This window comes from Solenopsis invicta, chromosome 4, assembly GCF_016802725.1.
Source record: "Solenopsis invicta isolate M01_SB chromosome 4, UNIL_Sinv_3.0, whole genome shotgun sequence".
Lineage (NCBI taxonomy): Eukaryota > Metazoa > Arthropoda > Insecta > Hymenoptera > Formicidae > Solenopsis > Solenopsis invicta.
The window spans coordinates 3,061,333-3,082,794 of record NC_052667.1 but is presented as its reverse complement, the minus strand read 5'-3'; the positions used below and the strand labels follow the sequence as shown (position 1 = coordinate 3,082,794).

General features: G+C 34.2%; 3 protein-coding genes across 6 annotated transcripts; 2 read left to right on the top strand and 1 right to left on the bottom strand.

The window, feature by feature from the left end:
• The first annotated feature begins 6,841 nt into the window (after window positions 1-6,841).
• LOC105195662 (C-1-tetrahydrofolate synthase, cytoplasmic) lies at window positions 6,842-14,808 on the top strand. Of its 4 annotated transcripts, none has more exons than XM_011161170.3 (13): window positions 6,842-6,928; window positions 7,896-7,961; window positions 8,707-9,042; window positions 9,776-9,868; window positions 9,967-10,108; window positions 10,606-10,717; window positions 11,453-12,018; window positions 12,127-12,430; window positions 12,511-12,728; window positions 12,980-13,443; window positions 13,731-13,983; window positions 14,221-14,406; window positions 14,492-14,808. In XM_011161170.3, the coding sequence occupies exons 1-13, from the start codon at window positions 6,903-6,905 to the stop codon at window positions 14,579-14,581; spliced, it is 2,856 nt and encodes a 951-aa protein (XP_011159472.1). In that variant the 5' UTR covers window positions 6,842-6,902; the 3' UTR covers window positions 14,582-14,808. The 4 variants fall into 4 exon arrangements, with proteins under 4 accessions (XP_011159472.1, XP_011159473.1, XP_011159474.1 ...); XM_011161171.3 differs by lacking the exon at window positions 6,842-6,928 and adding an exon at window positions 7,668-7,792; XM_011161172.3 differs by lacking the exon at window positions 6,842-6,928 and adding an exon at window positions 7,705-7,800.
• Window positions 14,699-16,715, bottom strand: LOC105195663 (probable methyltransferase-like protein 15 homolog). Its single transcript, XM_011161174.3, has 2 exons — window positions 16,563-16,715; window positions 14,699-16,297 (listed from the first exon to the last, which is right to left on the bottom strand). Exon 2 carries the CDS (start codon window positions 16,008-16,010, stop codon window positions 14,868-14,870), a length of 1,143 nt encoding a protein of 380 aa, XP_011159476.1. The 5' UTR covers window positions 16,011-16,297; window positions 16,563-16,715; the 3' UTR covers window positions 14,699-14,867.
• A 638-nt stretch (window positions 16,716-17,353) lies between these two features.
• LOC105195664 (zinc finger protein 84) lies at window positions 17,354-21,337 on the top strand. Its single transcript, XM_011161175.3, has 3 exons — window positions 17,354-17,556; window positions 17,754-17,986; window positions 18,043-21,337. The coding sequence occupies exons 2-3, from the start codon at window positions 17,870-17,872 to the stop codon at window positions 20,659-20,661; spliced, it is 2,736 nt and encodes a 911-aa protein (XP_011159477.1). The 5' UTR covers window positions 17,354-17,556; window positions 17,754-17,869; the 3' UTR covers window positions 20,662-21,337.
• The last annotated feature ends 125 nt before the right edge of the window (window positions 21,338-21,462 follow it).

Below are 21,462 nucleotides of genomic sequence, written 5' to 3'. Positions count from 1 at the left end.
CCTCCCTCCCCCGACGATGTAGATGCTATCTAAGAAGGGAATCCGGCGTCTCTACTATTGTTCTGTTACGAGAGATCTCGATGCTTCGGCACGACTGCACCTCGATATTCCTTAAAGTTTACCAGCGAAACTTTATCTTTGACGTGAACTTCTCACAATCGGTACAAGTACAGAGCACCTTCGAATCGGTATGCGTTAGAATTCGATACATCTCTATACATGAAATTACTTTGATCGCTTGATAATATCCAAGTAAAAGCGGTAGTCCCCTCTTTTCGAGATAAGAATTCTTTTTACGTAAATTTATTAAAGAAAAATGTTATTTTAACGTAAATATCATCAATAATTATTCTTCAATCTTGCATAATTAGAACTAATCAAGTAATCAAGTTTCGATTTAGAATCACAGATAATTTTCTAACTATCGCGTCCGACATCCAATTTATCAAGAATTTATCCCATTTCTCTTAAACAACATCTTCCAATTTTTCTGAATCTATGTTATTTACCGTGATTCTCGTTAGATGAAAATCAATCTCGCCTGTTAACGATAACTACCCTCTTTAGCTTCTTTATTTTCTTTATTCAATCACAACATTCGAGTTAATTCCGATCCTGCAATTTTTGTTCATTACGCAATCTGTTCAAAAAGAAAATTATTTAAGACATTATTAACAGTGACTTTTTTTACACATATAATTTAATAACAATCGAGAATCATATAAAATTATATAGAAATATTATTAAACATAATTATTCATCTGTCCCATGCATAAAACATAAACATTTCTTATTTTTCACTTTTTTATAATTTGTAAGATTGAAATATTAATATTATAATACCAATATTGTAACACGTAATTCTTATATATTATACGAACAAAATTATTAATATCACTTTTCAGACTTTGAACATTTTTCAAAAATAATATCATGATTTTCATTAAATATCGTAAGATTATTAACACGTAAAAATATATTATATTACAATAAATTCTTCAAAAACGTTGAAAACTTTCGTGATGTTTGCCAAAAACGGTCTATATTCGCCCTGTTCGTTGTTCGGCCGTTAGATCGAACTGTTCGGACCCCTTCAAAATTGTATTTAGTCGGCCATTTTTCTAGGAAGCGTACGGAAGGGATGAAATCGCTTTCATCATAGAGAAGAGAAAACAGGATGCTGGATGGAGGGTGACGTTGCCGAGCCGGCAAGGATGGTGAGGGGTCGCCCAATCAACCCCCAGCAAGCCACGTCTTACCCTCTCTACAAAGTTATCTTTCTTGCCCCTGCCCTGAACACAGTTAGGGTACCCTCGAAATTCTCAACTATTGACCGAACCACTCTCGACCATCGTAACGATCAATCGGTGCTCATGTTACTAAAGAAGACGCAAGTTTCTTTAATATTTCCCATATGTATATCACGGCGATAATTCTATGTGAATAATATTCCGTTTAAATGGAATATTTGAAGATCAGGGTTACTAAAGCATGTCGAGTGAGTAATCAACTCTCCAACGACAAGAACAGCTATAACATTTTTATAACAATATAAGAGAGATATCTGTTCTATTCTTTTATTATATGATGAAATGTATAGTATCGACTGCATTCTTTTCAATGCAAATGAATTATCTTAATCGTATATCTACTCAACTGTATATTATCGAATGTAAGATCAATATTCATCTCTTTGTGTTTAAATTGTATTCGATTTACACGAAAATATTGAGCAATATTTGAAAACGATATAATTACATGTTACAATGTGTCAGCATAATATAACGCTTGCGGACGTATTCAGTACCAATGTGGTTTGCAAAAAAAAAAAAATATAATATGAATGAAAATGCACTTTCTATTTCGGAGCAAACCTATTACGCAGCTATCGATTTTCCGCATCCAATCAGCATGAGTAGCCAAACTCGGAGCGATAATGTCAATCCTATTTCGTGAGCCTGCCGCAAAGTTATCCCATATAAACTTCTACTAGTTTAAGCTACGTGTGCCCGACGCATTTTCAATCTCGTAGAACCTTCAAACTTTTGCCATAGATTTTATCACCCGTCGGGAAAAATAAGAACGGTCGTGGGGGGAAGGGGAGAAGGGGGTGCCAGAGCGCGATATTTCGCGACGCTTCGGTTAATTCGCTTTAGTGCAATTTTCGCGAGTCATAATTCATCGTTACTACGGCAATTCTATGGAAATCGCCGTGATCCAATTTTTTTTCGCGACTGTCCGTGCCCGACGTGTAATCTCACGGGCGACACCGTGTAATCTCACGTAAACACCATGTTTCCTACGCAACGATCTTCACGTTCTGTAAAATTAGCAAGGAAAGCACCTTGTAGATATTATCAAATTTATAATACTCCAAGTATGAGTAATTTTAAAAGATGTTATATTCACTGCTGATTTATTATCAATATAATTTATAAAAATTAATAACGAAATTTCATCTAAAATAAATTCTATCGAACAGACAAGATGCTAAAACTACTTTCCTGCGTTGCCCGTCTAAAAACTTGTTAATCTATCTTATCTTTCTTGAATTTAAAACTAAAACATGCCACCTGTGCATTTATTGAATGCGCCGGAGAATTATTGAATTTGAAAAGAATTAAATTAGACCGAGGTCCAAAGCCGCAGATAGCTGTAATGGTCATCAGGACGAATCACGAAATACCAAAGACGGTGTCGTATGACTGTCCGACGAAGCGTCGATAATTCAGGCCTGCCTACTAAGGTCTCTAATTTCCTTGATATTCGCATCGAAGGGTCCTTCCGCTCGAGGAGCTTAAGGATGCCAGAAATACCTTCGCGAGATGGTATAAACGCCTTGCAAGGGTAGGCCTGCAGGACTTGTATTAATTTCATATCCCTTCCGCCGTCTGACGGCGGGACTGCGTTCAATCATCTATTTATTGCCGGTCGCGTCCAATCCGGTAATACTCTGTCTCTATCTCTCTCTCTCTCTCTTTCTCTTTTCGAGATATCGCCTAGATACGAGGGAGTGGCGACTGGTCATTAATTTCCACTAGCACCCCACTGAGGATCGCTGATGGAAAACACATCACGAGTCTCACCTGTACAGTGACTAAATTACACGAAGCGACCGTAACGTAAATTTGATAAACGTGTCAAACAACCGTCCCGAAATTATCACACTTTCAATATAGATTTATGGCTTATCTGACAACAAATCCATGAGCACTAGATATACTACTAATAAAGCTACGTTAGTTGTCATTAGAAATATTCTAAATTTATATTCAATTAATCAAACAATTTGAATTAAGTTCAAGTTAAATTAACTCCAAGAATTGATTGGTATAAATAAGTCTGTAACATTAAATATATAACATTTTATAAATTAAATAATACTGAACGTTAACATTACAAAATAAGATACATTTCTTTGCAATGGGTTTAACAGCCAGTTAAAAAGAATAAAAGTAAAATTGAAAAAGAATAATATGTGCCTAATCGATAATATAAACGCATGAACGAACAATCAAAATGGACCACCGAGACGCAAGCGCTCGCAAGCGGTCTCTGTGGAGCTTTGTGTGTCCGGCGGCGCGATAAACATAGAAATCCCGAAACGGAAATCTCGGAAACGTAGCGGAGAATTGGGACAACGCGCGCCCTTCGAAGTATCACCGAAGCTCACCGGCGCGGGTTGCTCCGCGCGAAGTTGGACGCGCCCTATTAGCGAAAACGAGCCGATTCCTTGCTTCTAACTGCGAATGCGCCGCACACTGAACACCGTAAAGGAATTTGCGGTCCGAGTTGCTACGCTCTCCGAGATCTGCAGCGACCTTTCACCCCTACACCTTGGGCTCCTTGCCCATCCTTCTCGCCCTCGCACTACCCATCCCAACGGTTTGCTTCAGCCCCGATCATCCGTAGCCCCCAGTCACCCCAAGGCTAGTTTCTCCCCGAAACCCTTAAGCCCAACTATCCGCAGAAGTTGGAATCTGTAGGTACCTACGTCGCGACGAAGCTACAAACTCGCCCCTTTTCGTAGCAAGCTGCGTCGCTCGATATAGCCGCAGCCCAAGATTTCGCCGTGTGTAGGTATATTAGTTCTGCTGACCTCGATGATCAAGAGGCTTCAATTATCACGGTAGAGACTAGGATGAGAGCAAGCGTATAAGATTCTTCTCAACAAAGATTCGATATAATATACACACACATTAATGCAATTAAAAGCATTTTAAAAAATAAGTTTAATATATTAAAATATTTAAAATGTTTATTTATATTAATAAAGAAAAATACTTCAATATATTAAAATAATTAAAAACAACAGCACTTTTTTAAACATATCGCATAATTATTTTTTAATTCTTTCAAAGATTCTTAAATTTATCGTGGAATTTTCAATTTAATATTTTTTTTATATAAAATTTGTACTAGCTTTAATATAAATTACATTTGTTCTAAAATTTCTTCTAGAATGCTTTTGAAACGAAAAGCTATTTCTTTATATATTGTATCTCGCACAATAATTACCAAGCAATTCAGAAAAAAATCATTCAAAAATATTCAGATTTTACGATGAAAGAGATCGGAAACATAATAAAACTTGTTTCGTTATATCTTATACAAAAGTTTTTATTGCGATTCCGGTTTTGATTCTGGTTCTCTTTTCAAACCGGTCAGCGTACTAGCAGCTGGACCATCTAATCTGTATGAATAACTACTTACGCCCGGAAATACAACGACGGAAATACAACGACATTAAGTTGATAAAGTAGTTTGAAGAGTAGTTAAGAAGAACAGCTAAATTCAAAAGACATGTTTTTCGGCATATCTATTTCGTACGAAATCACCGTTGACAAGATTCGCAGATTGAGATTGAAAAGGATAAAGAAGAATGAAGGTACGAGCGAATAAACGACATGCGAAAGTGAAAAGAGAGAAAGAGAGAAAGAGAGAGAGAGAGAGAGAGAGAGAGAGAGAGAGAGAGAGAGAAAGCGAGTCTCTTCATCCAACCAGCAAAGACGATAAGGACCCACGAGATTTCCTCAAAGGAGGGGCGACTAGATTATGGAGTCCGACGCGAAACTAGAGTCGGGCAATTATGGATGCCGGCATCGATCTGACAATTTCGCGTAGACCGCCAATTTCCACGTGATCTAGTCGCTGCGACTTGGAATTAATTAAGCTTAAGTTACGAGCACGAGGCCCGCAAGGCGCAAAGCTGCCGAAGGTCGTCAAGGAAATCATCGGAACTTAGAACGATTTGGATGCGTCTCGGAGGAGTATCAGATCGATGCGCCGTGAGGGACAGTGTTTCAATAAGATGGACATATCTTTAGTTAAAGTCATCGTTATATTGAAACTAGCGATAGTCTCGTTAAGATATCAAACTTTTGATGCAAACTGGAGATGTCCTTTTTTACTCCAATTTATATTTCAATAAAAAAAAAGACTAAAAGATATCGAAACGGCACGATCTTAAAGCACTTATGTGCAATAACGTAATCAACTGCACATAATAATTTACTGAGTAAATATACCCGTTGCAATCAGTAAATTATTATTATTATTTAGACAAATTGTCTGTAGGAATCCATAATTAATAGACCTATGGATTGCCTTCAAGCAAGTGCTACTACTGCAAATTAAACAGGCGAGACAAAGGACACGATCAACTATTGTAATATCTAACAAGAAAACTGACAACCGAGTTTTCTGAAATCATAACAATTCATTTCACCATCAAAATTCATAATAAATGATGGAGATCGAAGAATCGGGACGCGAGAAGCTTCTAAAAGCTCACGATATTATTCTTTCATGTTATTACGTCTTTCTCGGACACGCGATCTTTCAGCGAATAAACAATCCAGGCGGAAAGAGGATCTTGGTTAATCTTACTAATCTTCAAAAGATTGTTCTCTAGTGGCGGAACTGCGCAGTGGCCGATCAAAACCGCGGTCTAACGATATTACAGATTCGCCAATCACCGGCATAGAGGGATGAAGACGATGATGTTCAACGCGGACTAACCGCAGGTAAACTGACTAAATTCTAAACAAATTCTCTTTGTATTGTCGCTGACGACAATCGAATCAGAATTCATTTGATGAAATACAAATTTATTAATCGTTTTTAGTTGCATCTATAACATTTTTGCCAAGTGATTGCAATAATAACTTTCTAGAAAAATAAAACTTAACTATTTTTTTAAAAAGAGAAATTCAGAACAATTAATTCGAAATTTTTTCCCTCTGCCAAAGAATCAAAAACACTATCGTGTCTCTTTATAATTAATAGTCACTATTATTTTACGATCTGATTTTTTAAATGTTTATTTCTGTTTGAACAATACTGTAAAGATATATTTGTTATTATGACTGCATTTTGATATTTTTGTGATTCTAAGAAGATTAGATAATATGATTGGAGATAAATAGAGATACATTCGGTGCCATTATGATTGTAACGAATGGATTTTGATTACGACGAAGTATATATCGTCTGCGGCAAACGGATAACGAGTGATGCATTTAAATATGCATCTCACATACTGTGCGTGATTGATCAAACGATGATAGCATAATTGTGCAAATTTGCGTATAACAATAAATGATGTATTTCATCTGAATAAATATTCAAATATTTAAATAAATGGTATTGCAAATTTATATACGCAGTGTGTACAGATTAAATGTGGAAATCTATGAAAACAGCATAATTATGCCAGCTCTAATATAAATCCGATTGTACAACGAGTCAGAGTTTATCGCGCTGAATATCGTAATATGCATAATTAACAAACACATTCGATATTTCCTAATATTACTTTTTACATACTTTAAAGTTACATTTATCGGCGAAAACTAAGCAAAACTAACAGTTGTCGTGAAATCGTTGCGTCAAATCGTCTCATGATACGAATATCGGGAATCTTTAAGTAAGGCTGGCATTCATTTAACCAATATTATGTTCCAAGAATAATTTTTCTATCAGGAAAAAATTTACTTGAAACTAAAATTCATACCTTATACTCCATTAAAATGTTTTGTAAAATCGAAAAAAACTGTAAAAAAGTTATAATAAAAATTATCAGTTTTTTAAATTTATAAGCATCTTATAATTAAAGAAAGTTCTTTATAAAATATTTAGAATATGCTGATAAAACGCGATTTTTAAATGTTCGCGAAAAGAAATGAGAACCACTGAATCGGTAAAAAGCTTAATGACATAGAATACCATCAAGAATTTAAATTCATGTCACGAATGACGGTGATTTTACGTTGGTTTATATCGTGCAAGTTTCTGCGCATATAAGAATCGTACTGTGAGTGATGTAACACAAACAACTACGATAACCACGTACATAAGGTGCTTCAGAAAAATGGTCGATACATCGATCCAAATAATATTTGCATTAATATTACGTTAAAATATTTAAAATCAAAAGTGTCTTCATAAATTGATTTCAAAGAATATAAATAATTAAAATATAAATATATATAATTAAAAAGACTGAATGGAAATTAATTTACAATTTCTCCAAAAACAGTTAAATATTTTATGACAGTGAAATTACATGTAAATCTTAAACAGACAAAAAATTATTCTTCTCGTCGAAGATTTTAGCAGTTTATTCGAGTATATTAGTTTTAGAGTAATATGTATTTTTAAGACACCTTGTATAAACCTGGGAACCACTTGTAAACCGGTCGGCAACACTAACGAGATCCATTTGATCTTCACCAGTCAGTCAATAAACATACGGTTCATAACCGTAGGCAATTCATATTGATTCGTGAATGTAAAGAAGTAGTGATACCCGAATCTAATCGAATTTCTAAATCCAGTAAATCTAATGTCGATTAAACTGACTAAAAATTTATAAATCTTTTTTCATTTTCCAGAATTCTGAACAGAGCCATGTCCACGGACGTGCGAGGAGTTGTATTGTCTGGAACTGAATTGGCCAAGTGAGTAACGTTAATTTATTTCGTGCAAACATTCGTTACGCAAGAGATTGATCGTTCATTTAATTAATCATTTGCTGCAACGACACAGTCGTTCGGAACAGTGACACAACGATTTAACAAAGATATGTCAAAAAATTTTTGATACTATCAATAACATTTTAAATGCTTATTAAGTTTACTAATTATAATATAAAAACGTATAAGAATATTGTAATGAATGATATATATAGAATGTTTCAAAACGAATAATATACATATATACACAGTATCACGTGTCTTTATGAGGTTATGGTATTAAAAATATGCGAAAACATGTTTTTCCATAATAAAATACAAAAAAGAATACAGTAGAGTAATAAACTAAATGTAAGAACTGAAATTTCATGGCGATTCTTTGTCATTACACCTACATTTGAAATATACCTAATCATTAATATTAGGAGTATCTAGAAATTGCCGCGAAATTCAAATGTCGGTAGATCAAAAGAGAACTTTTAATTATATACAAGTACGTTTCCTTATAATAAATTATTGCAGATAGTCTATTTATATAGATCTAATTTTAAATAAATATTCTGCAAATAAATAATAAATTTATAAAAGTGCAGAAAAGCTTTTACAAATTAGTAAATTTTATGAAATTTAAAGCTTAAATTTTTTTTTTAATTTTTCCATAAAAGTATAAGCAATTTACATGAACCTATTTTAGCGTATTTAATAAATTATGCGTAATAAAACTTTATAGAGAGATCCGACAAGGCCTAATCAGAGATGTGAGCGTTTTAAAAGAAAAATTACCTGATTTCGCACCTGGCCTGGCTATCGTCCAGGTAGGCGCGAGAGAAGACTCAAACGTCTACATAAAGATGAAAATAAACGCAGCCCGCGAAATAGGTATCGATGTTCAACGTTGTCAGCTTCCCAACACCACAACGGAGATAGAGCTCATCAACAAAGTTAGCAAACTGAATAATGATCCAAACGTTCATGGAATTATTGTACAAATGCCGCTTGACAGTGTCAATAAAATCAATTCTCATCTAATCACCGATCTGGTTTCACCGGAAAAAGACGTCGATGGGTAAATACATAACTATTATTTAAAATAACCTTTATTTTTTTATCCATTTAGGGGGGGGGGAGGATCCATCTCTGAAATAGATCCTCCTTTTTCTATTTGAAAAAATACGTTTTATTTTGATAATAAAAATGAAAAAAATTATTCACTCAAAAATTCGCGCTTTATAACTCAAAAAAAAATATTACTTTAAAAACATATAATTATTATAATATTAAACTTAACATTTCCTTTCTTAATAAACAATAGATTTTTAAGCCATTAATATCTGGATTACTTACTAATTTAAATTTCATTAGCTTTATATTTTTAATAAAATTATTAGTGTATTTTTTTAAATTATTATCTTTAGTATTGATCCCAATTTTAATATATTTGACTTTTTTTAATCATTGATAATTATTAACATATTATTACATTGACGACATCTTGCTGATATACGTAAAACAGATATATTTGTTGTTACGAAAGTGTGTTATATCGAAGGAGTTTTGTAACGCATTAACGGATGATTACTAAGAGAGAAAACAGAAATAATGTGCCCTTTGACATACTACTTTGATAGTAGCACATAGGCGCCAATTCGAACAAACATGTTCGGCTTTAAGAATTTAGAAAGAGAAGCAATGTACATTGTAATAATAACTTTCACAAAAATATTTTTTTCATATCAATGATACACTCATCGTAAATATATAAATTTGTTTCATTCAAATATATAATTGTTCAATTGCAGATTGAATACCATTAACGAAGGGCGAACTGCGATCGGTGACATGTCTGGATTTGTACCATGCACTCCGAACGGTTGTATCGAATTAATTAAGAGGTTTGTTACTTATCTCAGTAAATTATTTAATTACGCGACGCAAGGAGTTTCTTTCATCATTATGCAATTACGTGTTAAACTGAGAAAACACTTTTTAGGAGCGGCGTGACTATTGCCGGTGCTCAAGCCGTTGTTTTAGGAAGAAGCAAGATTGTCGGTACTCCCGTTGCCGAACTATTAAAATGGAATAATGCTACCGTAACAGTTTGCCATTCGAAAACGAAGAATCTTCCTGATGTTGTAAGCAATCATTCAAGTTATAACTTTAGTATAGTAAAACTATTTATATACACTTTATTTATACGAACAAGTTTGCGCTCACTTTCAAATTAACGAATTCAAATAGAGAAAGAACGGTTTTGCTAAAAATCAAAAAATTTAGTTAAAGATTTGAAAATAATTTGTTGGTCCATCGAAATAATTATAAGATGCTCAAACATAATGAGCAAGGCTGTAAAAAATTTTGATATTTCAGCAATTAATTTTAGTGTCTCACGTGATTATACTGATGACCCAATAAAATTATTTTTAGATCTAAATTTTTAGATACTTCAGCAAAATCATTCTTTCTGTATAGCTCAGATTTTATTATCCTAATTAACAAAGTTGAGCAAAGTCTCAGTTATTTAAATATATATTGTTATTCTGAATATAAAAAATAGATGTGCTTGACTTTAATTTTTTTTAAAGTCAGCTCCTACTAACAAGACTAGCAAATTTTTAAAAATTTGTCTCAGGTACGTCAAGCTGACATTTTAGTAGTTGGCATAGGACAACCCGAAATGGTTAAGGGTGATTGGATTAAACCGGGTGCCGTTGTCATCGATTGCGGTATCAATCCTTTACCAGGTATGCAGCTCCGTTTTTTCTTTACAATACGTTTAAAAAATAAATTCATCCAATTCGAATTCATCAAAGAATCTATTTTTAAAATTAATCTCTATATGAAACGTCTTGAACGTCTTGAACCTTTGAAAAATACTGATATATCGCCTTTAATTAAATGAGATGTTAACATATTTATTATTTTCGAACTAAAAAAATATAAATGCACTGCGGCGATGATACGAAAAAGCAAAATATTTATTATAGTTTTTTTCATAATATATTATAACTTATTATTTAAAAATAAATTAGTAAATATAATTTTTATCTTGAAACATATAATATACTTACAACTACGGGTTGTGTCTTACGCTTGTATCCGATCTTTCCTTCATTGCGACAGACATATTATCCTACCCATATCTCTAAAGATGAACAAAACGTATAGAAAACATAGTCGATTGTTAGTTCAAGATCAGTCGTGTCCGAGTACGTGCGTCACGCACAACACATTAGTTTCTGATAACACACAAGTATGTAAAGCATTTATCTCCCAAAATACTCGTATAAGACAATAAATTTGAATTAGTTTACCATCAAATAGCTATATTACAGCCAATTATAGTTTTATTTTAAAGAAAATTTTCTCTTTTTCTTTTATATTTAACTAAAAATAAATATAATTTAATAGAAAGCTTCGAGACATAAACATAATCAAAGAATTTACATGCTCGATCAATAACATTAAGGACGTTTCAGATCCAACAAAGAAAAGCGGACAACGTTTGGTGGGCGACGTAGCGTACCAGGAAGCTGCTAAAGTAGCTTCGTACATTACACCAGTACCAGGCGGCGTTGGACCAATGACAGTGGCAATGTTAATGAAAAATACCGTGATATCCGCGCAAAGATCAGCGCAAAAGCTCCTCGACAATCAATGGAAATTGCGGCCTCTTAAACTGAATCTAGTGAAACCTGTACCGAGCGACATCGACATCTCCAGGAGTCAGGAGCCGAAACCGATCACCGTACTAGCCGAAGAAATCGGATTAGGGCCAAACGAGTTTAGCCCTTACGGCAGCAAAAAGGCCAAGGTCGGTCTCAGCGTGCTGGAACGACTAAGGAATCAACAAAATGGAAAGTATGTCGTGGTGGCGGGTATCACGCCAACGCCGTTTGGCGAAGGAAAAAGCACGACTGCCCTCGGATTGGTGCAAGCACTCACGGCGCACAAAGGCATAAATTCTTTCGTTAATGTAAGACAACCTAGTCAGGGACCTACATTCGGCGTTAAAGGAGGAGCTGCTGGAGGAGGATACTCACAGGTACGACAGAGAAATTTCTTCAGATAGTGATACTATCGATATTTACGGAAAGACCATCTGTTCATTACATTCATTATGATCTAATTAACATCGACATCGTTATTGTAGGTGATACCTATGGAGGAATTTAATCTTCACCTGACCGGGGACATTCACGCTGTTACCGCCGCGAATAATCTTTTGGCGGCGCAAATTGATGCGCGATACTTCCACGAATCGACTCAAAGTGACAAAGCCCTCTACGATCGGCTGGTACCGACTATTAAGGGTGTCAGAAAATTCTCGAAAATTCAGCTGAAACGATTGCAAAAGCTTGGCATCGCGAAAACTGATCCGAACTCGTTAACGGAAGAAGAGCAACGTCGATTTGCAAGACTTGACATCGATCCAAACAACATCACGTGGAAACGAAGTGCGATACTTAAATTCTTAAATTTAAAAATGATATATTCCGCGAAAAAGATTGTATTTACTAACACAGTTTTTTTACAGCGGTGGATATCAACGATCGATTTTTGCGAAAGATCACAATTGGTCAGAGCCCAACTGAGAAAGGAAAAACAAGAGAAACCTCGTTCTGCATTTCCGTTGGGTCTGAAATAATGGCAATCTTAGCGTTATCAACTAGTGTCGAGGATATGAAGCATCGACTTGGTAATATCGTTGTCGGATTTAGCAAAAGCGGCGAGCCTTTAACTGCAGAAGATTTTGTTAGTATAACTATAAACTTATAAGTATAGAGTATCTCTTTCTCATTCGATTTTTCTATCATTTATACAGAAATTATTGTTATTATCTGTTTTGTTTAACATGCACGTTAATCATTTAAATAAATAGTATAATCATGTACGGTTGCGGTATTAGATATAAATACGCCATTTACAATGTTCTCTGTGTCTTCATAATTGCGCGTAACGAAAACAATTTGCAGCGCTTATCTAAATATCTATCTAATCCTCAGGGTATGACGGGAGCAATGGCGATTCTGCTAAAAGATGCTATAGAACCGACACTTATGCAATCATTGGAAGGTACACCGGTAATGGTACATGCTGGACCGTTCGCTAATATAGCCCACGGTTGTTCATCCATTATCGCCGACGCTATTGCCCTAAAATTGGTAGGACCGCAAGGTATTGTAGTGACAGAAGCCGGATTCGGTTCAGACATAGGTATGGAAAAGTTCTTCGACATCAAGTGTCGTACTTCCGGACTCGTGCCGAATGCCGTCGTACTCGTGGCGACTATCAGAGCATTGAAGATGCACGGCGGTGGGCCGACGGTGACGACCGGGGCACCGCTAAAGAAAGAGTATGTCGAAGAAAATGTTGAACTTGTTAGGAAAGGTCTGCCAAATCTGCAGAAACATATCAGCAATGGTCTGAAATATGGCGTGCCAGTTGTTGTTGCAATCAACTCTCACAGGTGTGTTGCTTATCTTTTTTTTACAAATAAATAATGACAAAAACCGAATAATCCGTAAGAATACTAATCTTGAATCTGTATTATTTGTTTCATATAAAATTTTTGTTGTAATTCTTATTTTATTATGCTATCAAAGTTTTACGCCAGCTAAGAATTTCGACAATTCTAAAACTTTGTTTTAAAACGATTTGATATTATTATCCTAACGTAATTTTTTAAACAAAAAACGGATTAAAGTTATAAATGAATTAATATAAGTGACCAGAGACGAGTACATAATCTTTCAGTACCGATACTCAAGCGGAGCTAGAGCTCGTTAGACAAGGAGCGTTAGATAGCGGTGCAACTGATGCGATAATATGCACTCATTGGGCCGAAGGTGGGGCTGGTGCTACAGATCTTGCGGATGCAGTGATAGTCGCTACTAACAAAAATTCCAATTTCAAACTATTGTACGATCTCGAGGACAGTATCGAAGAGAAAATTAACAAGATCGCCAAAGAGATATACGGTGCCGGTCAAGTAGTTTTCGCGGACCAGGTGAAGAAATATTTTTATGCTTACTTATGAACTGTGTTGCCACAAAATATTACTAATGTTATTAAGAATATTTGGAATTACATATTTTAATATGAAGAAAATAATTAGTTATATTTGTAAAATGATATTTGTTACACAAGAAATTCTAACATCTTACGTTAAGCAAGTTTACTGTTATATTTTATATTGTCATAATATAAATTATCGTGATATATAAACTTTTGCCATTCGTTACAGGTACAGAAAAAGATCGAAAGCTATAACAAGTTAGGATACGACAAACTTCCAATATGTATGGCAAAAACATCGAATTCGTTAACTGGAGATCCAGCTATTAAAGGTGCACCAACTGGTTTCACCCTTGATATTACAGATATATTTGTTTCGGTTGGCGCCAAATTTGTTGTTCCCATGGTGGGAGAGGTGAATAATTTTTTCAATTGTATAAACTTAATAATAAAATTATCTCCTGTATTTTCACATAATTTCATTATATATTTCATTATAGATTATGATGATGCCCGGACTTTCTACTAGACCAAGTATCTACGATATGGATTTGAATAGCGAAACGAATGAAATAGAAGGCCTGTTCTAAATTAAAAGTCTATTTTTCAAAAAGATTTTCACGATACGTGATGTGTATTAATAATTCCTCAGCAAGTTCATATATGTCAATACATGTCGATGTATAATGTTTAATCGACAATAGATATTTTTGTATTCAAGAAAAGTTTACATTCTTTATTATTTACATACAACAAAACAATACATTCTGTTAAAATAAATATATCGCGTACACATATTACGCATCTATCATCTCAACAAGTTTGTAAATTGATAAAAAAGTGTGATTACAAACTTTAATATATCGTACAAGATATTTATTTCACCTTCATGATAGCACGCAATTTTGCCGAACGCGATCTCGGATTTGCCTCAATTTCTTCAGCCGTAGGCGTTAAAACATGCTTGTGCATCATTTTCCAAGGTGTTTCCGTCAATTGTTCGATATCGTCCTTATCAAACACCTTACCATAATTCGCGTATTTTAACGCTACAGTATTGGCCACATTATCTGTTATATTTCCTGAAATATGCCTCTTGACTATAGTATCTTCGAGCGAGTGAAAAGAGATCGTTATTAAACGGCCAGATAGCTTCAAGTACACTTGCGCGAGAAGCATACCGTAATTAATTTCATTTAATTCATTATTGACAAAAATTCTAAGCGCCTGAAACGTTTTCGTCGCACTGTGCGAAAATCTACCGAGACTATCCTTCCTGATCTCACCACCCAGAGTGGACTCGATCAACTGTGCCAGTTCTTTCGTCGTTTCTAATTTTCGAAACATGTATCTAGCTTCAATAATAGCACGCGCGATTTTCTTAGCACGCTTCTCTTGCCCATAAACTTTTATGATACGAGCCAAATCCTCTTCGGTCGCCTTCTCTAACACAACCGCGGCAGTAACTTGCTCCGGACACCGAGATCCGTCCATTCTCATATCTAACGGTCCATCTTTCGATAAGGAGAAACCTCTATTCGCTATGTCAAATTGCATTGACGAGCAACCAAAATCGAACAAAATGCCATCAATACTATTTTCTTGAACGTTGTATTGTTTAAGTAACTGTGGTAACTCGGAGAATTTACCTAATAAAGGAACTACTTGTTCTGGATATCTCTGCGATAGCTCTTTTGCATATTCATATGCTAAAGGATCTCTATCTAACGCGAATATTTTTATATCGGGTGAATGTTCTAACAGTTTCATGGTATGTCCACCGGAACCAAACGTCATATCTATATATATTTTGCCAGGTGATGGAGCCATATAATCCAACACTTCTTTTGCCATAACGGGCACATGAAAATTTCTATCAGCGACATTGTATTTCAAACTAAATCGCCTCACGTTAACTAAAGATGGAGAGTTAGTCTTCGCTAGCAATAGTGTTCTATTAACAAAACGCCTATTCGTACCAAACCTATTTGCAAAGTATACAATCCTAATCCTTATCATTTCTTACAAAATTTCTTATTGTTCCATAAAACCTACGTAAGAACCCTTTATCCTCTTCCTTCAAATATTCTAACATTTCTGGCGTCAACGCCAAATTACACTGCTCCCTGTTCAACCCACTCGCAGTGCTCAATAAAGAACGTTTATAAAGCTGCCCATAATAATTGGATGAAATCCTTTTCAAACTCGAATAATATCGGTCACACTGCTCCGGATTCGGTTGGCTAGCAGCTTCACCCTTCACAAACGCAATCTTCAACTGGTCACGAATGTGTTGTCCCAAGTCGCTAAAAACCACCGAATCAAATCAGATCGATAGGAAGATAGAGAAATTTAAATACGTCGTAAAAATTAATGACATGACAAATTATGTTTTCTCATCAATGCTCATTGAAAGCATAAATATAAAGGATTATTCTATTACTTCTAAATATTCTAACCTAGCTGATATATTTAGAAATATTGTACGTTGCCAATGATATATGACTAACAATCGTTGCATTCGAAACAATTACATGCACGATACTTTGCCTAGTATCATATCGTAATTACCTGCCAGCTTTGCTTTTGTCTAACGGCCACGATTCCAATAGTTTCATAAAATTCTTATAAGTACCGGCCATGACGTCCACGAGATTTCAAGGTGCGACATGATTTTGTCGCGGTACGCGTTTGATGATGAAACCTTCAACGCAATCACCTCAATCGATCGTTTAGAATGATACACCTACTAACTGTAGATAAGTTAAATAACACTGACACAAAATTACCTAACAATAATATCTTTAAATTTTTGGTATAATTATTAAATAATAACTTTTTGGTGTTGAAAAATTTATATTCGCGATTTAAAATATCGATTACTTTCATTACCTCAGACCCTTTAATGGACGATTAATACCAACAAGTTACTATTAAAAACCGACAATATTACGGAACTTTAGCTGATAATATAGTATATAATTTATTTTATTACTATTCTGATGTTTTGTAGGCACATGTATCTAAATTTATAACTTGATAATACTCGATTAATAATAATTTTTATTTAAAACTGCAATTTTTTAAAATGTTATCAACAGTAGAAAAATTGTAATTTTGTGGAATATACAATAATTTTATAATAAAAAATTATAAATTTAATAATGTGTATTATTTAAATTATAATAAACAATTACAAATTTATAACAATAGTCGATAATGTCAATGCTCTTCAATTACCGATAGGATCCTAGTTACAAACTATTATTACGTCGGTGACCTCTTGGGGTGCGTTCCAAAACCGTACTGCAACAAAAAGCTATAGCATATGTAACGTAAACTATAGCTTTTTAGTTACTATAGTAGTACGGTTTTGGAGCGCAGTCTTGTATGCACTTGTATGCTTCTAACCTATACAGCCATTACGTTGAACGCTTCGGCATTTCAAAAAAAGGATAATATGTAAATATTCAATTGCAATTTAAAGTGTTAAAAAGTTAACGAAAAAATATCTACCGATTTCAGCGGTAAGAATATCTTATGGAGTCTACAATATTCCTAAATGGTACGTGTGAAAGTTGGTTGATAAATATTTGTTCTAACCTGCACTTTGATATTAAATCATTTTACCAAGCATTGTTTTTATGCACATGTATGTATAAACGATCAGAGATAATTATATAATTAATTCATTTTTTATAATTGTAATTAACAAGATTTATTTTATAAAATGTTTAAATCATTTTTTCTCTTTCTCCATAGGTTATATTATGAAAAAAATCTCATCAATACCAACATCAATGAAGCGTTTTTCGAAAATATAAAACTTATTGACAGCATCAATAAGTTTTCAGATATAGTTTACAGAAATTACAAAAATGGAAAATACTACATGTCGTCTTTGTGGCATTAAATCAGAAATTGAGCATTTAAAATATATCTTTGATGAAACGGCTAATTTGGAGCAGATAATAAATGAGACTTTACCAATTAAGGTAATTAATTTAATTGCTGTATATAAGTACATTACTATATTTTCAATTTTTCACAGGTCTCACAAGATGATCATTCCGAATATATATGTTTAGACTGTTATAATAAAGTTATCAGTCATTATGATTTTATTCAAAATGTATTGACGAATTCAGAGAATAATGAAGCAAAAACCACTTTCTTGGAGGTCAATAGAAATGAGAAATTGGACAGTATAATAATTTCTAAGATACAAAGTGACATGATATATTCTTGTCCAAATTGCAACACAAATTTAATAATTATAACGAACAATCCTGAGGATAACAATTATGAGTTTCAAATTTCATTAGCTGCTGTAGATCATTTAATAAAATCAGATGAACAAAATGTCCAAATGCTTGTAGACCCAATAGAATTTGTTAACGTCTATACACAGCAAGCAAGTATAGAAGATGAGTTACATGAATCATCATTGAATAATGACATCAACGAGGATGCATCAAATGACAAACAAAGTATCAATGAAGTGCATGGGAGCTCACAAAATGATATGAATCATTCAAATTTTTACATTACATCACAAGAAACTCTGACTGACATGTCATGTAAACCACTCAAAGGTAACAAGAGAAAGCTTCAAGAAAATACTTTTACTGAAACAACTGATGGTGATACGCCTGCTAAGTTATACAAACTACAAGCAAAATTAAACGAAATAGAACAAAATGTTGATGAATTGGACAATGATCATAATAAATCAAGTATAAATGACTTCATAACAATTCAACCAATAAACAATGGTGTAGAATATCTCTGTGAAGAAGTAAACAAAGAGAAATATAGTACAGAATACACAATGGAAAGCAAATGCCTCAACAAGAATCTTATTAAATTAAATGCAAGGAATCAAGATGAATTGAAGATGAATGATTATGATATGTTGAATCTAGCTGATTTGACATTCCAACCAGGAGACAATGAGGTAAAATGCACAACTAGCGATGTAGAAGTTAAAGATTCCAATATAATGGACATGATTGAAACTGAAGAAGAATGTATTAACAACGATACGAATGCCATTGGCAGTTCAACACGTAGAGTAAGGCATGTATGCAATTTGTGTGGAGCTCGTTATTTTTCCCAGCTAAAATATGAATTTCACATGGAGAGACACAAGTTAAACAAAATAGATAAATACATTTGTATAACATGCGATAAAGTGACTAAAAATGAAAACCAATTGTGGGAGCACTATCTCCACACGCACAAGAGTCCGACACAATATACCTGCTTGGATTGCGACAAAACATTTGTGAATAAACCAAACTTGTTTCAACATCAGAAAAAATTTAAGCATACCAAATACAAAACTATATTAAATATTCCAATTATTCCAACAATTCCAATAGATATGGACAACAATCAGACACAGAAGGTCATTATAAAGCAGAAGCACAGAAGATGCACTATCTGTAGAAAACTGATAAAGAATGTAGATCCTAATGCTACCAACGATGTATTGACGTGCGATTCGTGCGAAGAAGCCAGCACATATCTGATGGTTGGGAGTACAGCGAAAATGATTACACAGCGGCAGTATCACTGTTCGAAATGCCGTAAACACTTTATGCGTCGGGAGAGACTTGAGTTCCACGAGATGCGACACAACGAAAACATGGATGAGTTTATCTGCAGTACTTGCGGTAAGGAGTTCAGCGGGGAGAATTCTTTGTACGAGCATTATCTGTTCGTGCACAAGGGGGTTAGACCACATATTTGCGAAGTATGCGGTAAGTCGTTTCAGCTGAAGGTGCGATTGAAGGAACACCTTAGAAAACACACGGGTGAGAAGCCTTATCAATGCGAGATATGTGGTCTGCGTTGTATGACTACGCACGCACTGAAATTCCATAAGAAGTCTCATCTCGCGCATCGCCACACTTGCGAGATATGTAACAAATCGTTCATCAAGAAACAGAATTTGAATGAGCATCTGGAGAAGCACTGGAAGAAAGACAAGAATGTATCACTGCCTCGAAAATTCACATGTTCCATGTGCGATAGCGAGTTACCGACTTTTCGCATGTTGAGACATCACATGACTCAAATTCATCAACTCGACTGTCAAGACCCTTTGATAATGAAACAAAAACCATTACACGAATGTGACGAGTGTCAGGAGAAATTTAAACATCAAATGTCGCTCAAAGCGCACAAGGAGAGAGTGCACGAGGGTAAAATTATACCTCGTATATTTCAATGCGATATATGCAAAATCGAATACAGAGTCAAGCAGATGCTAATAAATCACATTAGGAGCAAACACACCGAGAAACGATTCAAGTGTATGCAATGCAGTAAGAGATTCGCGGATGTTAAAACGCTATATCACCACGTCTCGCGACACATTGGAAGGAAGCCGTTCACCTGCGAGTACTGCAACATGAGTTTCAGACGAAAAGACGCTAGGGACATACATCGCCGTAAACACACAAACAGTCGACCTTACCAATGCACAGATTGCGACGAGTCCTTCACTAACTACACCAGTCGCTCAAATCATCGCAAGAAGGCACACGGGGACAAGGAGGTTGAGTGTCCGGAGTGCGGACAGAAATGTAGCGATAAGCAAGAAATCAGAATTCATTTGAATAATCATCTTGGCGAAAAATTAGATAAGTTAAAAACCCCATAATATCGCGGAAATAATGCAGTTATGTGTACAAAATATGAAAATAATTTTCTTGAATCTTACAAAATCTTATACAAATTTTTTTTAAATAAAATGTAGTAATAAGATAGCAAGAGCATAGTAATTGTATTAAATGATTTCTATCATTCTTGCTCTACATGATACATTAAATAAATAAATTTAGTTCATACAAATTGACGTATAATAAATTGTAATATACCAATTATCTTAATGGTGTTTTCGTACGTTCAATATTATCTTCAGGTTAATTTTTGATGTTTTTAGATTTTAGATTTTAGATTGTATGTTTTCATTATAATACTTTTTATCGTATTTCATATAATTCAGTTTGTTTTTTAGCTGTGTCAATATAAAATAAAATTTGTATAAGAATAAATATGTCCTTAATATAAATATACTTAGTATTAATACTTTCATAGGCGTCGTTCATTCATGATTCAATCATTTCGCATTTAACATTAATGTTTTGCTTCATATAAATAATCATCTTCCGCAAACCAAGTGGAAAAAGTCAACATCCTGTGGAGTATCTCATATCTCATGCTACTCATGTTATACTTCACTATAAGTATACTAATTTAATGTGACTGTAATTTCACAATTATAACAGCGATTCTTGTCCCTTAAGGTATACAAATAAAACAAGATGAAAAGGGAATAAACTCTTTAATCTTTTAAAACAAAAACTAAAAGTTATAGGAATCCACGTATTTCTTGTTGAGATATGTCACACCTCATCTAGTTGTGGCTATTCTTTAATCTTCTTTAATTATTCTTTAATTT